Below are 25,811 nucleotides of genomic sequence, written 5' to 3'. Positions count from 1 at the left end.
AAAATCAGTCTAACACAACAATATAACCAAAACAATTGGCTAGGGGAAAAGACCAAAATACCCTTACAATTTCCGGACGGATTTCCCTGCCAACTGCCCAACTTACAAAGGGCATAACTCACTCATACGAACTCGGAATCGAGAAAACTAGGTGGCGTTGGAAAGATCATTCCACAAAGCTTACGCAACCATAACTGGAACTACACCTAACTCATCTTGAGCTAGAAGTTATGATTGCTCAAAGTTGGCCAAAAACTCACCTTTTTCAAAATACAAAATTCCAAAAATTTAATGAGCTAGGGACGTCTACAAACTGCATATTGCTAGATGATTTTATATATAGGGAAAAATTAACCGACTAAAAATCAGCTCGTTAAGGAAAATGAACTAGTTCTATCAGTTATATATGAATATTGTATAAACAACATATATGGATGTATATACATCTATGATATATTGTTATACATCATATAGATTATTTACAATATGGATACATTAGATATACATGCGCCGATTTTGTTGATTTTTTTTTGTTCACCTGTACAGTTATACAAGAAGCTCTTATATAGTAGGTCAAAAGAAAGCCTATACAAATAAAGCTTTGAACTTGAGAATTGAGACACCCCTCTCTTAGCCTTTGCTCTAATGGAGTTCCAATTTCCATTCAACTTCATTTTCTTATTCCTTTTCCTATCATTCCTCTATTTACAATTTGTGGAATGGAAAAAATCAAGAAACTTTAACAAGAAACTTCTTCCAGGACCATGGAAATTGCCTTTTTTTAGGAAGTATCCATCACTTGGCATTAGAAGGTGGACTTCCTCATCATGCACTCACAAAATTGGGCAAAAAATATGGGCCTTTCATGCACCTTCAACTAGGCGAAATTTCTATGGTCGTAGTTTATTCTGTGGTTATGGCGCGAGAGGTACTGAAAACTCATGACCTTGCTTTTGCATCAAGGCCTAAATTAGTATCCATCGACATAATATTTTACAAGAGCACAGATATCGCGTTTAGTCCTTATGGAGATTACTGGAGACAGATACGTAAAATATGTGTCTTGGAACTTTTCACTGCCAAGAACGTACGGTCCTTTAGTTCCATCAGGCGAGACGAGGCTTCGAGCCTCATGCAATTCATCCGGTCATCAACACGTGGCGTGCCAATAAATATTACCGAACATATTTCATGGTACCAGAGCTCAATTACATGCAAAGCAGCATTTGGGGAATTGTTGAAAGATCAAGAGAAATTCATTGGATTAGTGAAGGAATTGGTGAAATTGGCTGGTGGATTTAGTATGGCTGACATTTTCCCTTCAATCAAGATCATTCATGTGCTAAGTGGATTGAAGAGTAGAATCTTGAAAGTTCACAAGAATGTTGATGTTATAGTTGAGGATGTAATCAATGAGCACAAAATGAATATTGCAAGTGGTAAAAAAGGAAATGGTGCATTTGGAGGTGAAGATTAATTAGTTGATGTTCTACTAAGATTAAGGGAGAGTGGAGAACTTAAAACCCCAATCACCAATGACAACATTAAAGCAATTATGATTGTAAGTATTCTTTCTCTTATAATTAGAGACTCAAATATACCATCGAATTTTGAGAAAAAAGACTCATCTATGCAATTCATTAAAAGTTTGACTCATCTTTGTCATTTCCTTTTGAAAAAAGACTCATCCAAGTCATTATTTAATTTGTTAACTGAAATAGCATATATGACTCAAACACATAGATGAGCCTTTCTGTAAGATTGATGGCATATTTGAACCTAATCCCTTTTTAAAATGATTTAATTAATGAAGTGACCGAATCATGATTGACCACATGTAAAAAAAATGGTTTTGCAAAACCAAAACTGTTTTCAGTTAATAAATAAAGTCATGGATGAGATTTTTCTCTAACAGAAATGACATAGATGAGTCAAACTTCTAACGGATGTCATAGATGAGTTTTTTCTCAAAGTTCAATGACATATTTAAGCCTTTTCCCTTAAAAAAAATCTCTAAGGGTGTGTTCAGTATTATTTAGGAAAATAAGTGAATTTATTAGTTCTTTAATTAATAATGAAATATAGGACTTGTTCGCTGCGGGAACAGAAACTTCAATAACAACAACAATATGGACCATGACAGAAATGATGAGAAAACCAAGTGTGCTAGCAAAGGCACAAGTTGAGGTAAGAGAAGCATTCAAAGGAAAAGAAACTTTCAATGAAGATATTATTGAGGACTTGAAATACCTAAAACAAGTTGTTAAAGAATCCTTGAGACTTCATTCTATTGAATTATTTCTTTGTTGGACGATAAATACATTATATATATCATATGAAACTGCAAGTTTGCATTTTGATGTGATAATAGATGTAAACATATAATATATTTATATTACTAAAAATAATGTATGATTAACTCTAATTTAGAGCTAAAAAATATAATAGAAGCAAACATGAATACTTATATGAAGTAACAGAGTAAAATAAACATAAACATTTACCTCATAAATTTGGAGTTTTCCTCTACTATATCTTTCAATGGTGGAGTTATACATATTGTTTGATTTATAAAAGCTGATTATTGAGAAGAATATAATGAATGAGATAATATAATTCATTATCAATTTAACAGTGATTAATGAATTTCTTAACGGTTCACTTGGATCATTTCTGCGGATGGAGAAATATGTAAACAAAGAAAACCAATAGTTATAAGGTGAAAAGTCATTAGTTATTCCTCCATTTCATATTAGTGAATCATTTTACTTTTTATACATATATTAAGAAATCATAAATAAAAAGATAATTTTACTAATTCATCCCTTAGAAAAACTTCTTGGGATTGTCATAAAAAAAAATAGTTTCACAAAGAATTAATTGTAAGAGTACTATTTATGGAATATTGATCTCCCAATAATTACAAGAACTCAATGGTCTTTATTATTGAAAAAATAAGCTAACCGTGAAAGTTTTAAATTTCAATGATAAAAGCAAATTTAACACAAATATTAAATGTTATCTCGAAATGAGACTTGGGATGCTTTCAACTTTTGTTTGTATTATCACTTAATATCAAAAACCCTTTCATTTCCCTGGATTGAACTAGTAAATTAGACGATTCATTGTACCTCACAATTTAAATTGATTCAAAAAATATTAAGATATTACTATTTAGTAATAATTAATTAAATAAATATTTAATTTGGTAAACAAATAAAATGGTAATCCAACTTTATTATATATCATCTTGTTTCAAGCTTGTATGTATATGTCAGCTTGACAGTTTGCCTATACTTGTTTAGTATATTCATCTATTGTATGTACTTTGAATTTTGTGTATTAATAATACTCCATCTGCCGGTTTTACTTGTTCAATTTTGATATTTTTACTTGTCATTTTTGACAAATTAAAAAAATATTATTATTTTTATACCTATTATACCCTCAATTTATTTAGAGAGTTAATGTTTTTGAAAAAGGTATAACCTCTTTAATGAGTAAATTGATTTTGAACTTCTATCAATTAATGAATATGAGTAAAATGATAAACTCATTATGTTAGTATTATTTTTTTAATAGATATTTCAATTCAAAATTGGACAAGTAAATACGGACAAAGGAGCAATAGTTTCACCATCCAAAATAATGCTCTCCATACAATAATTGAAATAACTGAGCCTTTTTGTGTGTTCCCCTTAGCCCTTTGGAGAAGTAATGAGAAAAGACTTAAATATATACTGAACTTAATAAAATGGATCATATATATATATATATATATATAACTCACAAAAGGAGATGAGAGAGGTGGGAGCTGATAAATAATGAAGAATTTAAATAATGTCATGTGACAAAATCTAGTTCTTTGTTGATGGCACTAATAAATCAAATGTATCATAGCGAGAGCATAAATAAACCCAAATATTAACCTTCCGCTCTAGATCAACTCATTTAATTACGAAACGAATTGTGACGATAGGTCGATACTCATTAATCAATATTGATTCGCATAAGATTTTCCACATCATTGCCGGCTCTAATTTAATAGTTGTTAATACATCATGTGTTTGACATTAAATTAATTAAAGATGTTTTTGTTATTGTATTGATATCAATTAGGAGATAATTGAATACAATACAATTAAAAACACGTTTATTGCTTTCACCAAACATTGATAAGCAAATATTATAAGTTTATACATGGTCTCTCTCTATCTCGAATTCAACTTTCATTTAGTTTATATACTTTATACTTAGTACTACATTATACGAGATAATGACTTGCAGGTATAAGATTAGTATTATATTTAGTGTGTGTTTTGTGTGGAGTCTTTTCCAAAAACAATCATGTTTGGTTGATCAAAAAAGTTTCAAAACACTTTTTTTCTGTGTATTACCAAATACCGAAAATAAGCAAAAAAGACACTTAATTTCGGGGACAAACACATCCTTACTCTCAATTCATTTTCTCTCTGACATTAGGATTATATATTAGGCCAGAAGAATTAAAGCCTATACACCCCTCTCTTAGCTTTAGCTATCTATCTAATGGAGTTTCAATTTCCATTCAATTTCATTTTCTTATTCCTTTTCCTATCATTCCTCTATATACTACTTGTGGATTGGAAAAAATCAAGAAACTTAAACAAAAAGCTTCCTCCAGGCCCATGGAAATTGCCCTTTATAGGAAGTGTCCATCACTTGGCATTAGAAGGTGGACTTCCTCATCATGCACTCACAAACTTGGGCAAAAACATGGACCTTTCATGCACCTTCAACTAGGCGAAATTTCTACCATCATAGTTTCTTCTATGGATATGGCGCGAGAGGTACTGAAAACTCATGACCTCGCTTTTGCATCAAGGCCTAAATTATTAGCCCTCGACATAATATGTTACAAGAGCACGGACATCGCGTTTAGTCCTTATGGAGATTACTGGAGACAGATGCGCAAAGTATGTGTCTTGGAACTTCTCACTACCAAGAACGTACGATCCTTTAGTTCCATCAGATGGGACGAGGCTTCACGCCTTGTACAATTCATCCGGTCATCAACACGTGACGAGCCAATAAATGTTACGGAGCGGATTTTATGGTACCAGAGCTCAATTACCTGCAAAACAGCATTTGGGGAATTGTTGAAAGATCAAGAGAAATTCCTTGGAATAGTGAGAGAATTGATGGAAGTGGCAGGTGGATTTAGTTTGGCTGACATTTTCCCTTCAATCAAGATCCTTCAAGTGTTAAGTGGATTGAAGAGTAAAATCTTGAAAGTTCATAAAAATGCTGATGTTATTGTTGAGGATGTTATCAATGAGCATAAAAAGAATATTGCAAGTGGTAAAAAGGGAAATGGTGCATTTGGAGGTGAAGATTTAGTTGATGTTCTACTAAGATTAAAGGAGAGTGGAGAACTTAAAATTCCTATCACCAATGACAACATCAAAGCAATTATAATAGTAAGTATTCTTACTTTTATAGGGAAAATCCTTCAAATTTATACACACATATTATACATTCACCAGCTATTCATGTAAATTCTTCTTTTATTAATAATAAAATGTAGGACTTGTTCTCTGCGGGAGCAGAAACTTCAGGAACAACAACGATATGGGCTATGTCAGAAATGATGAGGAAACCAAGTGTATTAGCGAAGGCACAAGCTGAGGTAAGACAAGCCTTCAAAGGAAAAGAAACGTTCGATGAAGATGTTATTGAGGAATTGAAATATCTAAAACAAGTTGTTAAAGAAACCTTAAGACTTCATCCTCCAGTTCCTCTCTTAGTCCCCAGAGAATGCAGGGAAGAAACAAACATCAACGGTTACACTATCCCATTAAAAACAAGAGTGATGGTTAACGTTTATGCAATGGGGAGGGACCCGAAGTATTGGGAAGATGCAGAAAGCTTTATCCCTGAGAGATTCGAGCAGACCTCTGTGGATTTCATGGGGAATAACTTTGAGTATCTTCCTTTTGGTGCCGGAAGGAGAATGTGTCCTGGGATTACATTTGGTTTGATCAATATTTATCTTCCACTAGCTAAATTGTTGTATCATTTTGATTGGAAATTACCTGATGGTTTGAAGCCTAAGGATGTGGACATGACTGAATTTTCCGGAATAACTGCAGCAAGAAAGAGCGAGCTCTACTTGATTGCCACTCCTTATTATCCTTCTCATGAATGATATTTTATCCTCTCTGTTCTTCTTTTTTTGTTTGTGAATTATGTATTTAATGATATTTGTGTCAGCTTGTTTCAAGCTTGTATGTAATATATTCATGTGTTGTTCAATGATCAGTTCATGTACTTTGAAGTTTTGTTTATTAACAATAATAGCTTCTCCATCCAAAATTAGAAAGCTTCCACTATTTCAGCAGAATTTGTTTCCTACCATGTGTTTTCCAGTGAGCTGGTTTGGTGGAAAATGAATGAGAAAATCATGTTTTATAACACAATTTTTTTATTGATCGCGGTGAGAAAACCTTTGTTTCTAGCAGTGACATTTCTTAGTGATTTTTTATAGCAGTAAGCCCTTGTTTTTGTTAACTGAACCATATATAGCAAAAGGGACTCACTCTGCTACCTCATGTTCAGTTACACTAATGAATTTCCATAACGAACTAACGCATGACTAAGAAACTAAATGTCAGAACATGTTGGTGACACTTGATTATCACGATCCTTCCATGTTGTGTGTCTGATTCTGTTGGTCATCCTGTTTTTTTTTAAAAAAAATATATGTACGTTCATGTTTCATTCTGTCATTTTACATATGGTACTATTCCATATGTACTTACATCCCTTGGTCAAGGGCACTGCATCTTTTAGTTGATGTAGACTCAGGTACACAGACATAAGATACCTTTTGTGGCACAAAAAACTGAGACGACAAGTTGATGAGTCTTTCAATCCCACCCTCGACTCTACTCGAACAGAGTTCTAGTCTCTCCACTACTCTGCTCTGTGGGGCTTCCCTTCTTAGAGTAGTGCCTTGGTTGCATCAACTGGATTACAATCTTGTGAGTAATTTGGAGTGAAAATAGTGAATACTCGAATGCTTTATGCATTTGAATCTTAGCGATGGCAATTGTAATTGGTTCATTCTGCACGAGCCCCTCGAGAAGAAATTGTGATCTTGGTTCTTGATGCTTCATTTGGCCAAAGCATCCGCGACTTGATTGGCCTCACCATAACAATGTTGAACACTGATATTCAAACCTTTGTGCAAGCTTCCACAATAATTTCTTTCAACTGATTCAAATTGAACCAATCGATTTTTTTTATTTGGATTTGGTTTGATCTGGTTTTACATTTTTTTAAATTGATAATATTTTGTTTGATTCAAAATAATCGAATCAACCGACACATTATATACATAATATATTAGTTTTTATGAACAATTTAAATATCTTATATATATTTTCATCAAAATTTACCTATAATTTATGACATTAGACACAAGTTTGAATATATCGGATGGCACTGCTGACAAATTAACATGTATAGCTCAGAGTTTGGAATTTTCCTCTGTTTGTTTCAAATAAAACCAAATTTTGTACTTTTGTAGCAGCTATCACTGCATCAGGAAATAGTTTTCGTCATGCAATATGTGGCAAGATGCGAAGATCTATTAATCAATATGAATTTTGAAAGGATAATTGATAGTCTCCTCTTTGTCTTAGAGGCTCTACATACGGCCGAAAAATATTGTTATGCGTATAATATAGGCATAATACATAAGCATGACCCGTACCTTGACTTCAGACTCGTTTACAAGTTGAATTGTGATAATAATAATAGTGTTTGCCTAGCTTTTACAATATTTTCTGTTTACCTATCACATACGAGAAAATAAGTAAGAAAACTATTTATTTTTTAGGAAAATTCATACCAAACACACCCTTACTCTTGGATCATTTCTCTCAAGATATTAGGATTATATAGCAGGCCAAAAATAGCCCTATACAACAAAGCTTTGAACTTGAGAATTGAGAGACACCCTTCTCTTAGCTTTAGCTATCTAATGGAGTTCCAATATCCATTCAATTTCATTTTCTTATTCCTTTTCCTTTCATTCCTCTATCTACTACTGGTCGAATGGAAAAAATCAAGAAACTTAAACAAAAATCTTCCTCCAGGCCCATGGAAATTGCCCTTTTTAGGAAGTATCCATCACTTGGCATTAGAAGGTGGACTTCCTCATCATGTACTCACAAAATTGGGAAAAAAATATGGGCCTGTCATGCACCTTCAACTAGGCGAAATTTCTACGGTCGTAGTTTCTTCTATGGACATGGCGCGAGAGGTACTGAAAACTCACGACCTTGCTTTTGCATCAAGGCCTAAATTAGCATCCATCGACATAATATGTTACAAGAGCATGGACATCGCATTTACTCCTTATGGTGAATACTGGAGACAGATGCGCAAAGTATGCGTATTAGAACTTTTCACTTCCAAGAACGTACGGTACTTTAGTTCCATCAGGCGGGACGAGGCTTCACGCCTCGTGCAGTTCATCCGGTCATCAACACGTAGCGAGCCGATAAATGTTACAAAACGGGTTTCATGGTACCAGAGCTCAAATACATGCAAAGCAGCATTTGGGGAATTGTTGAAAGATCAAGAGAAATTCATTGATCAGTTTATGTCTAGTACTCTAGTTTCAGGAAATGCATGGCTAAGTTTGCATGGTACAAGCTCAAGCATTCACAAAATAACAAGGACTGTTCATTGGTCTGAATGTGTTATATTAGGCTAAGTCATCCCAAAGATACTCGTTGCATAGAATGAATTGTTTACTTTAGCACTTTGATTATACGGACATTTATTTACCCTCTTAACTTTCAAATGAATTAAATACCACCCTCAGATTAAAATACTACTCTCACCCGCCATGTCATAGCAATATAAGCATGACGTCATAGCCATCTAAGCATCACATCATTAATTTTTTATTTCTTACTGTTTATTCACCATTTTTTCGTTTTCTTTAAATATATCTTTTTTTAACTTATATACACTAAACTAATTAATTTCAAAACTTATGTTGGCTCATTTATTTAACAAAGAGCTTTATCATCAGTACCAAATTGGAGGTAAATCCTCAGTAATGGCAATCAAAAATTGAAGATAAATCATTTCAACAATGCCAACCGAAAATTGAATCTAATTTCTTTCAACAACAGTTTCTTTAGCTATAGTCTCAAGCTTCATACATTTTATCAACAAGATTTCTACCAAAAATCATAAGTAAAATCTTGATGCTTATATTTTATAAATGTAATTTTTCTTGAATTTTAAGTAACCCATATTTTGAGCTTCTATTATTAGTGATGCAAAAAATATGGATCTTTCAACTTTCTTATACGATCTTCATTCACTAATTTTATTGGTGAGATTGAAGCTGCAAGAACATTAATTAAAAATATGGATCTATGAATGTGTGTTCTTAATGGGTATTGATTGTGAATCGATGTAGATATTGTAAAATCGATTATTTAGGAATGTGTATTCCTCATCGCTCCATTCTTCTCCATTATTATTGCTATTGGTAGTGGATGTTGTGGAATTAATGGCTGTAACAATGATGTTAGTACTGAATTTCATAAAATCGATGTCAATAACAATTAAAGAGAATAAAGTTAAAACTTTATTTTAAATGGGATTCATAAATTCCATTATCTCTATAAGAAAATTCACATATTTTAAAAAAGTTAATATATTAAGAAAAAAAGATTAAAAATATTATTTATATGTTGGCCGATAAAAAAAATGACACATAATCTTGTAATTTCAGCTTTTCTTTTTTCTTTCTTCACACGCTTTTAGGAGAGTAGGTTCACTCTCTCTATCACGTCACCCCCTAAGGCCGTATTTAATTCATTTAAAATTTGTTAAGGGATAAATAAACATCAGTATAATTAAAGTGTCAAAGTAACTTTTGTTGTTAAGTTTAAATGTGATTTGATGTATTTTCTCTATAAGAAAAGATGGAGAAAATGACATAAATAGTTTCTTAACTATAAGAATGGGTCTAAAATGATCCCTTAACTATACAGTTAACGGATTTAGTTCTTTAACTATTTATAAACTTATCAGTTTTGGTCTCTTAACTATACACTTACTGATTTTAATCCCTTAACTATAAACATACCGATTTTAGTCATTTAAGTATTCAAAAACTTATCAGGTTTGGTCTTTGTCCATTTTCTTAATACAAATAGCTTAGGTTTATATTAACGGAATTCATGCCTCGAGAAATTAAATCCTTTAGCAATTTTTTCTATTATTTGTCTCTCTCCGCTACTTTTACTTCAAATTAACCTTATGCGAAGAACCTTAACCTCAATGATTTAAAATAAAATTCACGAGGAAAGAAAATATAAGTCATAATTTTATTCAACAGAGGATAAAATGAAGCATATTATTGCTACTAATGACTTGAATATGCTTAACTTTATTATAAAAAGAAAAAAAATATTAATCATAAAATTCAAAGTTTGTACTCCAACGATTTTATTGAACGAAATTTGTTTAATTTTTCAGAAATTGAAATTTATAAAATGCATGGTAGATTTGCAATTTTTTTAAATAGATCAATTTTATTATTCTATTCATTTTATTTTACGTAAATAAATTTGTGAAATTAAATAAAATCCGCATTGATTAGCATATTCAAGTGTGGATTCAAGTCATTAACAACAATTATATGTTTAATTTTATCCTCCATTGAATAAAATAAGGACTTATATCTTCTTTCCTCATTAATTTTATTTTGATGAAATTAAATAAAATCCGCATTGATTAGCATATTCAAGTGTGGATTCAAGTCATTAACAACAATTATATGTTTAATTTTATCCTCCATTGAATAAAATAAGGACTTATATCTTCTTTCCTCATTAATTTTATTTTGAATCGTTGACGTTATTGTTCTTTTCATAAGAGTAGTTTGAAGAAAAATGGTGGGGATAGAGAAACAACTTTAAAAATGGGTTAAAGATACAATTTCACGAAGATTTCCGTTAATATAAACCTAAGCTATTTGTATTTTAAAAATGGACAAAGACCAAACCTGATAAGTTTTTAAATATTTAAAGGACTAAAATCGATAAGTTTATAGTTAAGGAACTAAAACCGATATAATTAAAGGACTAAATCCGTTAAGTATATAGTTAAAGGACCATTTTAGACCTACTCATATAGTTAAGAGATTATTTATATCATTTTCTCAGAAAAGATGGCATTATTGATGCATTAAAAGTCAAATATCCACTATCCACTTCCACTACTAATATATAAGTATGGATAAACACACCGTTGATGGACAATATGTCTGTTTGATCATTAGTTGTTGGCTTGTTCTTACTTATATATTAATATATATATTAATAGCTAACTTGTTTTCACTTATATATTGTTAATAGATAATATTTTAACAGATTTTAAATAAAACTAATTATGTTTTCTTAGTAAATTCTAAATGAAATCAAAGATATTTTCTTCCGTCATTTATATTTGTACTCATTTTATTTGTCGTCTTTAAATTTTGTATGCATTTTAAATTAATAGAGTAATTAATAAGAGTATTTTATCATAATATTCATATTAATTGATATATAATTTTAATTTGGAAATGGGTAATTAATATGTAAAGCTGGACATATTGTTTATCTAAAGAACAAAGGAAATACGGTTGCAATATTTGCATGTTGTTTTTGTTTTACTGATAAAAGACGAAAAAAATTGCTTGAAAATCAACATTTTATCGTAAAAATAGTAGCACCTTCAAATATGAATCACATATCATAAAAAGTGTAATAAAATGTTATTAGAATTATATTACTGAGGTCAGTACACAAACTTACGATGCTGCTGACGAAATAACATGAGTAATGTATAGCTCGTAGTTTGTTCAAAATAAAACCAAAGATATTTTGTCATGCAATATGTGGCAGGACGCGAAGATCTATTAATCAATACGGATCGTCTTGGAGGCTCTACGTGTGGCTGGAAAATATGATATGTGTGTAACAGTGGCGGAGGGAGGATTTTCATCAAGGGGGTTCAAAAAAATTAATCACGTAAATAATATCCATAAATAAACGGGTCGAATCGGATATAAACGGGTCGGATTAAACGGTCGAATCAAGAAGAAACGATTTTTTTAATATTTGACTTTATGATTAGGGATTAAACTAATAAATCCTAAATTCTCAATCAGCGTTTTAATTTTTTGGAACTAAACATCGTTTTCTGATTGCATTATTATTTATTTTAAAAAAATAAAACGTCTGAAATAAGTTGATAAAACAAAATGCCTCTGTCCGGATTCGAACACGCGACCTCGCGTGCAGTAGAGCAAAACTCCTGAACCCCCAACGCCACTGAGCTACGCCTTTGGTGTATGTTCAGGGGGTTCAATAGTATATATACACATATATTCAAAATTTAATCCTAGTAATTTTTCGACGAAGGGGGTTCGGATGAACCCCTTCGTTCAATGTAAATCCGCCCCTGAACTGTGTAATATATGTCAGAATCTTATTAGAAGCTAAGTATTAAGTAATTAAAATCCTATCGCTCTAAAATTGAAAAAAAAGTTTTTCTAATAAAAGCATAAAAAACAAGTTTCGACATTTTAATCCTGCCCACCGCCAGCCCCAATCTTATTTCATAGTGTTTGTTTAGATTTTACATTTTTTCTGCTTTTCAAATATTAAAAAAAAAAACTATATAAGAAAACTACTTATTTTTAAGGAAAATATCTTCAAGGATAGGCCAAAAGATAGCCTAACACTTGGATCATATCCCTCTGGCATTAGGATAGGCCAAAATATAGCCATATACAACTTGAGAGACACTCCTCTCTTAGCTTTAGCTATCTAATGGAGTTCCAATTTCCATTCAATTTCATTTTCTTATTTCTTTTCCTATCATTCCTCTATCTACTACTTGTGCAAAGGAAAAAATCAAGAAACTTGAACAAAAAACTTCCTCCAGGACCATGGAAATTGCCTTTCTTAGGAAGTATCCATCACTTGGTACTAGAAGGTGGACTTCCTCATCATGCACTCACAAACTTGAGCAAAAAATATGGGCCTCTCATGCACCTACAACTAGGGGAAATTTCTACGGTCATAGTTTCATCTACGGATATGGCCCGGGAGGTACTGAAAACTCATGACCTTGCTTTTGCATCGAGGCCTAAATTAGCATCCGTCGACACAATATGTTACAAGAGCACGGACATCGCATTTACTCCTTATGGTGAATACTGGAGACAAATGCGTAAAGTATGTGTCATGGAACTCCTCACCGCCAAGAACGTACGATCCTTTAGTTCCATCAGGAAGGACGAGGCTTCAGGCCTCGTGCAATTCATCCAGTCATCGACATGTGGCGAGCCAATAAATGTTACGGAACGGATTTTATGGTACCAGAGCTCAATCACATGTAAAGCAGCATTTGGGGAATTGTTGAAAGACCAAGAGAAATTCATTCAAATGGTGAAGGAAGTGATGGAATTGGCAGGTGGATTTAATTTGGCTGACATTTTCCCTTCAATCAAGATCCTTCAAGTGTTAAGTGGAGTGAGGAGTAGAATCTTGAAAGTTCACAAAAATGTTGATGCTATTGTTGAGGATGTTATCAATGAGCACAAGAAGAATATTGCAAGTGGTAAAAAGGGAAATGGTGCATTTGGAGGTGAAGATTTAGTTGATGTTCTACTAAGATTAATGGAGAGTGGAGAACTCAAAATCCCAATCACCAATGACAACATCAAAGCAATTATGATTGTAAGTATTCTCAAACTTATAGGGAAAATCTCAAAATATTTTTGAGTTACTGAATATAAAAAGTATTTAACATTCTTTTGTAAGCAGACATCCACATACATAAAGAAATGCCTTCAACTTTGACAAGTATATTATACATAAACGACCTCTTGATCTACTTACTGCAGCCCAATTTAGGTTAATTCTTCTTTGATTAATAATGAAATAATGTAGGACTTGTTCTCTGCGGGAACAGAAACTTCATCAACAACAGCAACATGGGCTATGACAGAAATGATGAGGAACCCAAGTGTGTTAAAAAAGGCACAAGCAGAAGTAAGAGAAGCATTCAAAGGGAAAGAAACTTTCGATGAGGATGTTATTGAGGAATTGAAATACCTAAAACAAGTTGTTAAAGAAACCTTCAGACTTCATCCTCCACTCCCTCTCTTAGTCCCCAGAGAATGCAGGGAAGAAACAAACATCAACGGATACACTATCCCATTAAAAACAAGAGTCATGGTTAATGTTTGGTCGATGGGAAGGGACCCAAAGTATTGGGAAGATGCGGAAAGCTTTATACCTGAGAGATTCGAGCAGAGCTCTGTGGATTTCATGGGGAATAACTTTGAGTTTCTTCCTTTCGGTGCCGGAAGGAGAATGTGTCCTGGAATTACATTTGGTTTGATCAATGTTCATCTTCCACTAGCCAAATTGCTCTATCATTTTGATTGGAAATTGCCTGATGGTCAGAAGTCAGAGGATATGGACATGACTGAGGTTTCTGGAATAACTGCAGCAAGAAAGAGTGAGCTTTACTTGATTGCCACTCCTTATTATCCATCTCCATAATGATATTTGATACAAGTTGATATAACAGTGAGGGTTGTTTCTCCTCTTTTCTTTCTTTTTTTTCATTTTTGGTTCTTTGTGTGTTTCTGTCCTTGTGTGCCGTGCCCAAAAAAAAAAAGGCAAAAGGGCATAATGTCTTTGAGCAATCAGCTTGTTTCAAGCTTGTGTGTGTATATATATATTTATCAGTTTATGTCTAGTACTCTAGTTTCAGGAAATGCATGGCTAAGTTTCCATGCTACAGGCTCAAGCATTCACAAAATAACAAGAACTGTTCTTTGGGTTTGAATGTGTTTTTTTTTTTTTTTGATGAAGTTCTTTGGTCTGAATGTGTTATATTAGGCTAATATGTTATATTAGGCTAAGTCATCCAAAGGATACTCTTCGCATAGAATGAATTGTCTACTTTGGATCAAGCCCGTACGGATTTTCCCAAAAGGCTTTTCATATGTAGCTTCTTTTGCCTTTCAGCTATTGATGTTCGCACATCCCTTAAACGAAAAATACTCTGATATACACAGATATGCACTCTTAAAACAGGATGAAAAGAGCAAAAACTATTCCAGTTGGCTATCCATAACTCATGTAGTAGATACAACTAATATTGAACTCTGGTGCCATGATTAACTTCATTATTACATAACATACATTTGATCAACTTCATTATTACACAAGCACATAAGTACTGATATTTCACTAAGAAATAGAAAAAAAAGAACTCATAAGTATCATTCTCTTTTCAATTTTGCTTAACTAACTATTTATCAAAACAAGTCAATTAATGTGTCAATTGTCATGTAGATAAGATTTTACGGGAAAACTAAGTTGTCACGCGAATTTTAACAATTGTATAGTCAGCTGCCATATATATAAGATTTTATGGCAAACTAAATGGTCCCACATCTTTTAACAATTGTATTCAAATATTTGATCTAATCGATCTATATTAGAAAGGGAAAAGGCATAAATTCACCTCCGAACTTGTCTCGAAAAGTCAGTTACCCGTTTAAACTTGTCACACCCCAACCCTAGGTGAAGCGGACAAGTACCATATGAACACATGTTTTACAAGTGACCTATGATGAGAAAGTAAACTACTATGCAGGTAGATTTACTGATGAGAAGCTTCATATACAACACAATATAGCCACACCCTTTAATCTATATGCTGCTAGCTCAAGCGCTTCTTTACCACTTACATGCATAACATCCAAAGTGCGTTGGATTTGATCTATAAAGTCCTGTGGATCTTCATTAGGATCTGACCCGGTGAATGATGGAGGGTCCAAATTAAGGAAGTCACGTATCCGCGTGCCAGCTGCTTTATCTACACCACTAATACCTGCAACTGGACCTTCTCGCCTTTGGTCGTGGCCAGCAACTATACGAGTCAATAACTGGACTGCGTTTCTCAAATCTTGCTCGGTAGCAGTAATAGTGGGTTCTTGAGGTGCAGCTTCTCTCCTTAGATCTTCTGGAGATGGAGTGGTCGGAAAAGTCTGTGATAGAGACTCATCTTGAGCCTCACTTTGAACAGCTTGACTAGGTGGTGGTTGGCTGGTCCCTTCTTGGGCAGCCACATCTACTCGTTTACCAGTACTTTTACTCCTTCTCGTAACCGGCATCTTTGCTATAATAAAACAATTGAGAAATTAGATATGAATCGCCTACAACACTGGTTCTATCGCACGATCTAAGAAATGAAAGAAAGGAGACAACTCCTACATGTCCCGTAGCCTCATGTTTATAAATGTGGTGCACAACACATCCATAAGCAAGACTCTACACAGACACGACTTTGTAGACTCCCTAGGATGACCTGCTCTGATACCACTGATCAGTTGGTCATTCGTATCACATGTCTTATAAAGATCATTACACACAGAAAGGTAAAGACAAGAATGTAACATACATGATCCCACAAGAGTTAACAAAGGTGGTCTTCTATTCTGATTTATGCACATATATTGATACTTGGTTTCATTTGAACTCTTATTTTATATATGTTATTGCCTTACATATTTAGTACATTTTTTTAGTACTGACGTTCCTCAAGGGGGACGTTGCCTTTCATGCTACAGGCACAGGTACTCCAGCTAGTAGTTCTCCTCAATAGGAGCACACGACACTCAGCTACTTTTGGTGAGCTCCAGGTTGATTCGGAGCTTTACTAAGTCCTTGGTAGATTCATCTTGGTATTGTATCGTAGTTAAGGGTAAGGCGAGGTCCGTCCCGACCTACTCTAAGATTTTCTATCTTTGAGAGGCTTTGTAGACTTATGTATATAGTTCAATTGCATCTTAACAAGTTGTGGCCTCAACGGCCAAGTCTTGTATATAAATTTTGGGTCTACTTATGTTGGTTTGTATCGCTGCATCATATGTGAACTTGTCACAAGATTGTCATAGTTATATGCATAGTAAGCACAGGTTACATGTTGGTTCACTCGGGCCTTTAGGGCATCGGGTGCCTGTCCGTCTTAATGAAATTTGAGGCGTGACAAAACTAATATAGTGACTTATTACACACATCTGCTACTAAATAGTGAATTTTTTTTACCTCTAAAACGTGTAGCACCACTCTCACAATGGGAGATGTATCACATTTGCGCCACATTACTGTCATGTCACTGTCACATTAGATGTCATGTCAAATTTTGACTAAAATACTCCATATCATTCAATTGTATCTTCTTCAATGAACACCACCATGAAACCACTACTATTATCGTCATGTTACTACCAAATCTATATATTCCACCATGAAAATCAAAATAGTCACCAAAAATTTCACCACCTATGATCAAATCCACCATCGAAATCATACTATCACCATTATCCCCACAAAAATTAGAAAGATCCACAACAAAATTTGACACCCATAAACAAACTCATCACCAAAATTACATCATCACCATCAAAAGGTACAAACCCACCACCAAATATCACTACCACCATTGTCAATATCGAATTTTTCTTCTCCACCACCTTCAATTCCCGCTTCTTTGTCACCCACGCCAACAAATCCATCATTATACTTTATTTTTTAAACTTAATCATCAATTTTATCAACCACCAACAAAGCCGAAGAGAAAAATCAAATATAATGAAAAATGGTGAAATCGAATAAGCATTAAAATAGGATATGATGGGGTGGGGTGGGGGAGAGGATTTTGGTGAAGGTATAGTGGGGTGGATGAAAATTGGGTATGAAAAAATGATGAAAAAAAATAAAGAAGAAGAAGATGGTTGCTTATGAAGAAGAAGAAGAGGCGTTGGGTTGTGGGTGGAGGGCGGGGTAGGGTGATATTAAAAAGAAGATTTTAATTTATTTTTTTTACTTTATTTACTGTCAAACGCGCTTTTCTTTTTTTATTTTTTGCCACGTCAGTTTTAGGGGTAAAAAATATCATTTTTAAACAATAAAAATGTGTAATAGATCGTTATGATAGTTTAACTGTGTAACTGACTTTTCGAGTCAAGTTCAAGAGTGAAACATCCGTATTGTGCACGGACTCAATGTTTATTCACAAATTCATTTATTTTTTAAAAGAAAAAGACAGAGATGCAAGTTCTGAAAATATCGGAAGGTGTTGACGACAAAAAAACATGAGTAATGTATAGCTCGTAGTTTGTTTCAAATAAAACCAAAGTTTATTCTATTTTAGCAGCTGACCGTTTCTATCATGCATTATGTGGCTATGACACGTAGATGCTATTGATTTATTTTCTTGAAATTATTTAAAATATTATTTTTTTTATTTAATATTTATTTTGGGATTCAATGAATTTTAACTGTTCGTATTATGATAATTAACACTCCTATTTTCAGCTAGACTTACAATTCAATACTCATTATTAAATTGTAAGTTATTATTAGCAGTAAAAAACCAACAATCTTTACATCTTCCACGCAGTAATAGTGATGATTTTTCATAATCATAGTTACTATGAATTTTTTAATAATTAATCAAAATGATTTTCCATTAAACATTTAATATATTTGAATTCTTTTACATATTTTATCCTTAGATTATAGTTTTATTTCTACATTACATTTAAATGTTATAAATTATTTAATAAATTAAATAGTAAATAGTAAATCATCATATTAGTATACATAAATTACCTCAAACTCTTCATTAGGTAAATGTAAACTCCCACTAATTATATATATTATGTTTTTAACTCTCATCTCTCATCGATAATCTCAAATGAATTAATATCATATTTAGCCATAGTTTATTTTATTTGTAATTTGCAGCAAACATCCCATTTTTTGTCATCTGATTCGGTATACAATTAGCCATTTTCGATACAATTACACATTCGGTATAAAATGTATAAAATGTGTTTGTGTTGTATAAAGCGAGAGAAAAGTGTATATACAAATACAAATACATAGACTTTTGTCCTATACACTTATAATTATACAAATACAGATCTTATCATACAAATTACAATGTATAAATGAATTTATACAAAACTGAACAATTTGTATAAAATTGGATGTATCTAGCGAATTATACAAATCAAAAGCTCCATAGCAAACATAAAATTTGTTATAGAGCGTAATAATGCAAACTATAGCTATAACATACAAATATGATTTTTATGTTTGCTATATGTGAAAGTTGCTCTTAAAACTATCCTTAGATATTTGTGTGGTCGAAAATCATTTCATTAAGGTTTAAAGAGAAATTTTAAAGTTAAAATATTTCTAATTATAGTAAGGTGACATTTTTTGAATGTACTAAAAAAGAATTAGTATCACATAAAATGGAACAAAGGGAATAATATATAGTTGCCGCTTTACAGGTAGCCCCACTGAAATCATGTACTATAGTATTATGTCATGATTTATTCAGAGAAAATACATTAAATCACCCTGAATTTGGTAACAAAATTTACTTTAGCACTTTGACTATACGGACATTTATTTACCCTCTTAACAACCTTCAAATGAATTAAATACCACCCTCAGATTAAAATACTACTCTCACCCGTCATGTCATAGCAATATAAGCATGACGTCATAGCCATCTAAGCGTCACATCATTAATTTTTTATTTCTTACTGTTTATTCACCATTTTTTCGTTTTCTTTAAATATATCTTTTTTTAACTTATATACACTAAACTAATTAATTTCAAAAATTATGTTGGCTCATTTATTTAACAAAGAGATTTATCATCAGTACCAAATTGGAGGTAAATCCTCAGTAATGGCAGTCAAAAATTGAAGATAAATCATTTCAACAATGCCAACCGAAAATTGAATCTAATTTCTTTCAACAATAGTTTCTTTAGCTATAGTCTCAAGCTTCATACATTTTATCAACAAGATTTCTACCAAAAATCATAAGTAAAATCCTGATGATTACATTTTATAAATGTATTTTTTCTTGAATTTTAAGTGACCCGTTTCTTGAGCTTCTATTATTTGGTGATGCAAAAAATATGAATCTTTCAACTTTCTTATACGATCTTCATTCACTATTTTTATTGGTTAGATTGAAACTGCAAGAACATTAATTAAAATTATGGATCTAAGAATGTGTCTTCTTAATGGGTATTGTGAATCGATGTAGATATTATAAAATTGATTATTTAGGAATGTGTATTCCTCATGACTCCATTCTTCTCCATTATTATTATTACTATTGGTAGTGGATGTTGTGGAATTAATGGTTGTAACAATGATGTTAGTACTGAATTTCATAAAATCGATGTCAATAACAATTAAAGAGAAAAAAATTAAAATTTTATTTAAATGGGACTCATAAATTCCATTATCTCTATATAAGAAAATTCACATAATTTTAAAAGTTAATATATCAAGAAAAAAGATTTAAAATATTATTTATATGTTGGCCAATAATACAATGACACATATAATCTTGTAATTTCAGTTTTTCTTTTTTCTTTCTTCACACGTTTTTAGGAGAGTAGGTTCACTCTCTCAATTAGGTCGTATTTAATTCATTTGAAAATTGTTAAGGGGTAAATAAATATCAGTATAATTAAAGTGTCAAAGTAACTTTTGTTGTTAAGTTTAAATGTGATTTGATGTATTTTCTCTATAGGAAAAGATGACATTATTGATGCATTAAAAGTCAAATATCCACCTCCACTTCCACTATTTATTTTATATATTAATAGATAAGTGTGGATAAACACGTACTTGGTGGACAATATGTCTGCTTGATCGTTACTTGTTTGGCTTGTTCTTACTTATATATTAATATTATTAATAGCTAACTTGTTTTCACTTATATATTGTTAATAAATAGATAATATTTTAACAAATTTTAAATAAAACTAATTATGTTTTCTTATAAATTCTAAATGAAATCAAAGATATTTTCTTCCGTCATCTATATTTGTACTCATTTTTATTTGTCGTCTTTAAATTTTGTATGCATTTTAAATTAATAAAGTAATTAATATGAAAAAAAAATTCATAATATTCATATTAATTGATGTATAATTTTATTTGGAAATAGGTAATTAATATGTAAAGCTGAACATATTGTTTATCTATTTGCATGTTGTTTTTGTTTCTGATAAAAGACGAAAAAAATTTGCTTGAAAATCAACATTTTATCGTAAAAATAGTAGCACCTTCAAATATGAATCACATATCATAAAAAGTATAATCAAATGTAATTAGAATTATATTACTGAGGCCATGCATAACACAAATTATCGTTACTATTATATATATAAAAAAAAAACAGTACACAAACTTACGATGCTGCTGACGAATTAACATGAGTAATGTATAGCTCGTAGTTTGTTCCAAATAAAACCAAAGATATTTTAGCATCCGACACTGCATCGGCAAATAGATTTTGTCATGCCTATGTGGCAGTTAATCAATAATACAAATCGTCTTCGTCTTGGAGGCTCTACGTGTGGCTGGAAAATATGATATGTGTCAGAATCTTGTTAGAAGCTAAGTATTAAGTAATTAAAATCCTATCGCTCCAAAATCGAAAAAAAAAAGTTATTCTAATAAAAGCATAAAAACAAGTTTCAGACATTTCAATCCTACCCACCGCCACCCCCAATCTTATTTCATAGTGTTTGTTTAGATTTTACATTTTTTCTGCTTTTCAATATTAAAAACAAACTATATAAGAAAACTACTTATTTTTAAGGAAAATATCTTCAAGGATAGGCCAAAAGATAGCCTAACCCTTGGATCATTTCTCTCTGGCATTTGGATGGGCCAAAAGATAGCCCTAACCCTTGGATCATTTCCCTCTGGCACTAGCATAAGGTCAAAAGATAGCACTCTACAACAAAGCATTGAACTTGAGATTTGAGAGACACCCCTCTCTTAGCTTTAGCTATCTAATGGAGTTCCAATTTCCATTCAATTTCATTCTCTTATTTCTTTTCCTATCATTCCTCTATCTACTACTTGTTGAATGGAAAAAATCAAGAAACTTTAACAAAAAATTTCCTCCAGGACCATGGAAATTGCCTTTCTTAGGAAGTCTTCATCACTTAGCATTAGAAGGTGAACTTCCTCATCATGCACTCACAAACTTGGGCAAAAAAATATGGGCCTCTCATGCACCTTCAACTAGGGGAAATTTCTATGATCGTAGTTTCTTCCATGGACATGGCGCGAGAGGTATTGAAAACTCATGACCTTGCTTTTGCATCGAGGCCTAAAGTAGCATCCATCGACATAATATGTTACAAGAGCACAGACATAGTGTTTAGTCCTTATGGAGAATACTGGAGACAAATGCGTAAAGTATGTGTCATGGAACTCCTCACCGCCAAGAATGTCCGGTCCTTTAGTTCCATCTGGCACGACGAGGCATCTCGTCTCGTGCAATTCATCCAGTCATCGACACATGGTGAGCCAATAAATGTTACGGAACGGATTTTATGGTACGCGAGTTCAGTTACATGTAAGGCAGCATTTGGGAATCAGTTGTTGAAAGACCAAGAGAAATTCATTGAAATGGTGAAGGAATTGATGGAATTGGCAGGTGGATTTAGTTTGGCTGACATTTTCCCTTCAATCAAGATCCTTCATGTACTAAGTGGAGTGAGGAGTAGAATCTTGAAAGTTCACAAAAATGTTGATGTTATTGTTGAGGATGTTATCAATGAGCACAAGAAGAATATTGCAAGTGGTAAAAAGGGAAATGGTGCATTTGGAGGTGAAGATTTAATTGATGTTCTTCTAAGATTAATGGAGAGTGGGGAACTCAAAATCCCAATCACCAATGACAACATCAAAGCAATTATGGTTGTAAGTATTCTTAAACTTATAGGGAAAATCTCTAAAACTATTTTTGAGTTACTGAATATAAAAAGTATTTAACATTCTTTTGTAAGCAGACATACACATAATTAATCAGGCATTAAAGAAATGCCTTCAACTTTGACAAGTATATTATACATACTGGGAAGGAGCAGAACGACCTCTTGATCTACTTACTGCAGCCCAATTTAGGTTAATTCTTCTTTGATTAATAATGAAATAATGTAGGACTTGTTCTCTGCGGGAACAGAAACTTCATCAACAACAGCAACATGGGCTATGACAGAAATGATGAGGAACCCAAGTGTGTTAAAAAAGGCACAAGCAGAAGTAAGAGAAGCATTCAAAGGGAAAGAAACTTTCGATGAGGATGTTATTGAGGAATTGAAATACCTAAAACAAGTTGTTAAAGAAACCTTCAGACTTCATCCTCCACTCCCTCTCTTAGCCCCCAGAGAATGCAGGGAAGAAACAAACATCAACGGATACACTATCCCATTAAAAACAAGAGTCATGGTTAATGTTTGGTCGATGGGAAGGGACCCAAAGTATTGGGAAGATGCGGAAAGCTTTATACCTGAGAGATTCGAGCAGAGCTCTGTGGATTTCATGGGGAATAACTTTGAGTTTCTTCCTTTCGGTGCCGGAAGGAGAATGTGTCCTGGAATTACATTTGGTTTGATCAATGTTCATCTTCCACTAGCCAAATTGCTCTATCATTTTGATTGGAAATTGCCTGATGGTCAGAAGTCAGAGGATATGGACATGACTGAGGTTTCTGGAATAACTGCAGCAAGAAAGAGTGAGCTTTACTTGATTGCCACTCCTTATTATCCATCTCCATAATGATATTTGATACAAGTTGATATAACAGTGAGGGTTGTTTCTCCTCTTTTCTTTCTTTTTTTTCATTTTTGGTTCTTTGTGTGTTTCTGTCCTTGTGTGCCGTGCCCAAAAAAAAAAAGGCAAAAGGGCATAATGTCTTTGAGCAATCAGCTTGTTTCAAGCTTGTGTGTGTATATATATATTTATCAGTTTATGTCTAGTACTCTAGTTTCAGGAAATGCATGGCTATGTTTGCATGCTACAAGCTCAAGCATTCACAAAATAACAAGAACTGTTCTTTGGTCTGAATGTGTTATATTAGGCTAAGTCATCCCAAAGATACTCTTCGCATAGAATGAATTGTCTGCTTTGGATCAAGCCCATACAGGTTTTCCCAAAAGGCTTCACACCATTAAGAACATCCTGCACGTCATATGTAGCTTCTTTTTCCTTTCAGCTATTGATGTGAGACTTTGTTCGCACATCCTTTAAACGAAAAAATACTCTGATATACACAGATAAACACTCCTAAACAGGATGAAAAGAGCAACAACTATTCCAGTTGGCTATCCATAATTCATGTAAATATTGAACTCTGGTGCCATGATTAACTTCATTATTACACAACACACAAGCACATAACACAAGTATTGATATTTCACTAGGAAATAGAAAAAAAGAAGTCACAAGTATCATTCTCTTTTCAATTTTGCTTAACAAGATTACTACACCATGTCACTGAGAATACACACAATGAAAAGCCGGAACATCACTCCCCCGACTAGAAACCTTTTTTCCAGTGACTCAATTTGAAACTTACTGCCACACCTCAATAAAACTACCTACATCTTGAAACCAAAGAGATAAGTAAATCTAAATATCTAACAAGCAAACACCATAGATAAACTAAAACATACAATGTAGCCAAAATTTTACCGTACCTCAATCATCAAACTGAAGTACACCGTCTTCAATCCCCATATCTTTAACTCTCCACTTTCTGAGAGAAAAGCTTTGTTGCAATCAAATTATCATCAAAGTACCTAGCATAAGGGTGGCCTTGTGGTACTAATCTTCGATACTCCTCAAAACTCTTCTCCGCCTCGTCTTTCTTTCTCAACAAAGTATGTATTATCCCTTGACACAAATAAGGCCTAAAATCCTTTGGCTCCTCCTTCACTAACTCCTGATAAACCTTCAACGCATCCTCGTATTTACTTTCAATTACCCAAATTTGTGCAAGCAACAGCATAAAATCCCTCATTTCACCCTTTTTACTCTCCTTATCACACATCTTGATCCCCTCCTCAACTTTTTTCTTTATTTCTTTCAACTCCTCAACTGAATCTTCTTGCGACGCCACCATCACCAGCCCATGATAAGCCTCTACACGAAAAGGGTCTTTCTTTAATATCTCACTGAACCCAATTTTGGCCAATTCAAGCTCACCATTGTAAACATATAAATGGGATTTCAACAAAGGCCATTCAGTCTCATTTGGCTCTAGCTCAATCAACTTGTCAATAGTGCTAATAGCATCGACTAATTTCCGATTCTTTATCTGAATTTCCATCAAATTCCTCAGAGCATCGACATCATTCGGGTTCGACAGCAAGAAACTCTCGAGGGCCTTCTCATTTTCCTCGTCAGAAGCTGAATCCTTTACGTTTGCCTCTGTAGTGTGCGGAGAAGAAAGCGACACAGCAAATGCGGGCTTCGGGTTAAAATAGAATCGCGTTAAGAAAAGGGAAGTAGCTGTAATGGTGGCAATAATTGTAGGTTTGAGAACTGATAACAGAACTGAAAACGGGTTTTGAGGGTTTATGGATTTAGGGGTTTCTGGGTTTTGAAAGGATAATGAAGAAGAGGCTTTGATGGGCAAGAAAGAGGGGAACAATGGAGTTCTAAAACAGAGAGAAGAAAATGGTTTAGACAAAATTGGACGATGGTGATGAAGTGAATGGTTGATTTTCTTGTCAATTTGGATTGTTTTAGCAGAAAAAGGGTTTATCGTGTTCATGGTGTTATGGGTCTCCTGGGGGGGGGGGGGGGGGGGGGTTTT

General features: G+C 33.1%; 3 protein-coding genes and 3 pseudogenes across 5 annotated transcripts; 5 read left to right on the top strand and 1 right to left on the bottom strand.

Moving 5' to 3' along the window:
- Positions 1-617: 617 nt before the first annotated feature.
- LOC107057737 (premnaspirodiene oxygenase-like) lies at positions 618-1,477 on the top strand (annotated as a pseudogene).
- Positions 1,478-4,499: 3,022 nt separating this feature from the next.
- Positions 4,500-6,344, top strand: LOC102601311 (premnaspirodiene oxygenase-like; annotated as a pseudogene).
- Positions 6,345-7,954: 1,610 nt separating this feature from the next.
- LOC102600967 (premnaspirodiene oxygenase-like) lies at positions 7,955-8,764 on the top strand. The gene has a single exon (XM_006339227.2). The coding sequence runs from the start codon at positions 8,027-8,029 to the stop codon at positions 8,762-8,764; it is 738 nt and encodes a 245-aa protein (XP_006339289.1). The 5' UTR covers positions 7,955-8,026.
- A 4,029-nt stretch (positions 8,765-12,793) lies between these two features.
- LOC102600076 (premnaspirodiene oxygenase-like) lies at positions 12,794-14,835 on the top strand. Its single transcript, XM_006338981.2, has 2 exons — positions 12,794-13,805; positions 14,019-14,835. The coding sequence occupies exons 1-2, from the start codon at positions 12,894-12,896 to the stop codon at positions 14,634-14,636; spliced, it is 1,530 nt and encodes a 509-aa protein (XP_006339043.1). The 5' UTR covers positions 12,794-12,893; the 3' UTR covers positions 14,637-14,835.
- Positions 14,836-21,340: 6,505 nt separating this feature from the next.
- On the bottom strand, positions 21,341-25,800 carry LOC102599314 (protein SLOW GREEN 1, chloroplastic-like). 3 transcript variants are annotated; one of them, XM_006338980.2, is made up of 2 exons: positions 24,691-25,800; positions 21,341-21,555 (listed from the first exon to the last, which is right to left on the bottom strand). In XM_006338980.2, the coding sequence occupies exon 1, from the start codon at positions 25,767-25,769 to the stop codon at positions 24,735-24,737; it is 1,035 nt and encodes a 344-aa protein (XP_006339042.1). In that variant the 5' UTR covers positions 25,770-25,800; the 3' UTR covers positions 21,341-21,555; positions 24,691-24,734. The 3 variants fall into 3 exon arrangements, with proteins under 3 accessions (XP_006339042.1, XP_006339041.1, XP_006339040.1); XM_006338979.2 differs by lacking the exon at positions 21,341-21,555 and adding an exon at positions 24,442-24,597; XM_006338978.2 differs by lacking the exon at positions 21,341-21,555 and adding an exon at positions 24,442-24,591.
- Positions 21,930-23,898, top strand: LOC102598986 (premnaspirodiene oxygenase-like; annotated as a pseudogene).
- Positions 25,801-25,811: the final 11 nt, after the last annotated feature.

The sequence above is a fragment of the Solanum tuberosum genome, unplaced genomic scaffold (assembly GCF_000226075.1).
Source record: "Solanum tuberosum cultivar DM 1-3 516 R44 unplaced genomic scaffold, SolTub_3.0 scf00008, whole genome shotgun sequence".
Lineage (NCBI taxonomy): Eukaryota > Viridiplantae > Streptophyta > Magnoliopsida > Solanales > Solanaceae > Solanum > Solanum tuberosum.
The sequence above is the reverse complement of the archived record's forward strand: the minus strand, read 5'-3'. Positions and strand labels throughout refer to the sequence as shown.

Coding starts and splice junctions, on each gene's coding strand:
- LOC102600967 (XM_006339227.2), top strand. CDS start 8,027: ATGGAGTTCCAATATCCATTCAATTTCATTTTCTTATTCCTTTTCCTT.
- LOC102600076 (XM_006338981.2), top strand. CDS start 12,894: ATGGAGTTCCAATTTCCATTCAATTTCATTTTCTTATTTCTTTTCCTA. Junction 13,806..14,018: donor ACATCAAAGCAATTATGATT/GTAAGTATTCTC, acceptor GAAATAATGTAG/GACTTGTTCTCTGCGGGAAC.
- LOC102599314 (XM_006338980.2), bottom strand. CDS start 25,769: ATGAACACGATAAACCCTTTTTCTGCTAAAACAATCCAAATTGACAAG.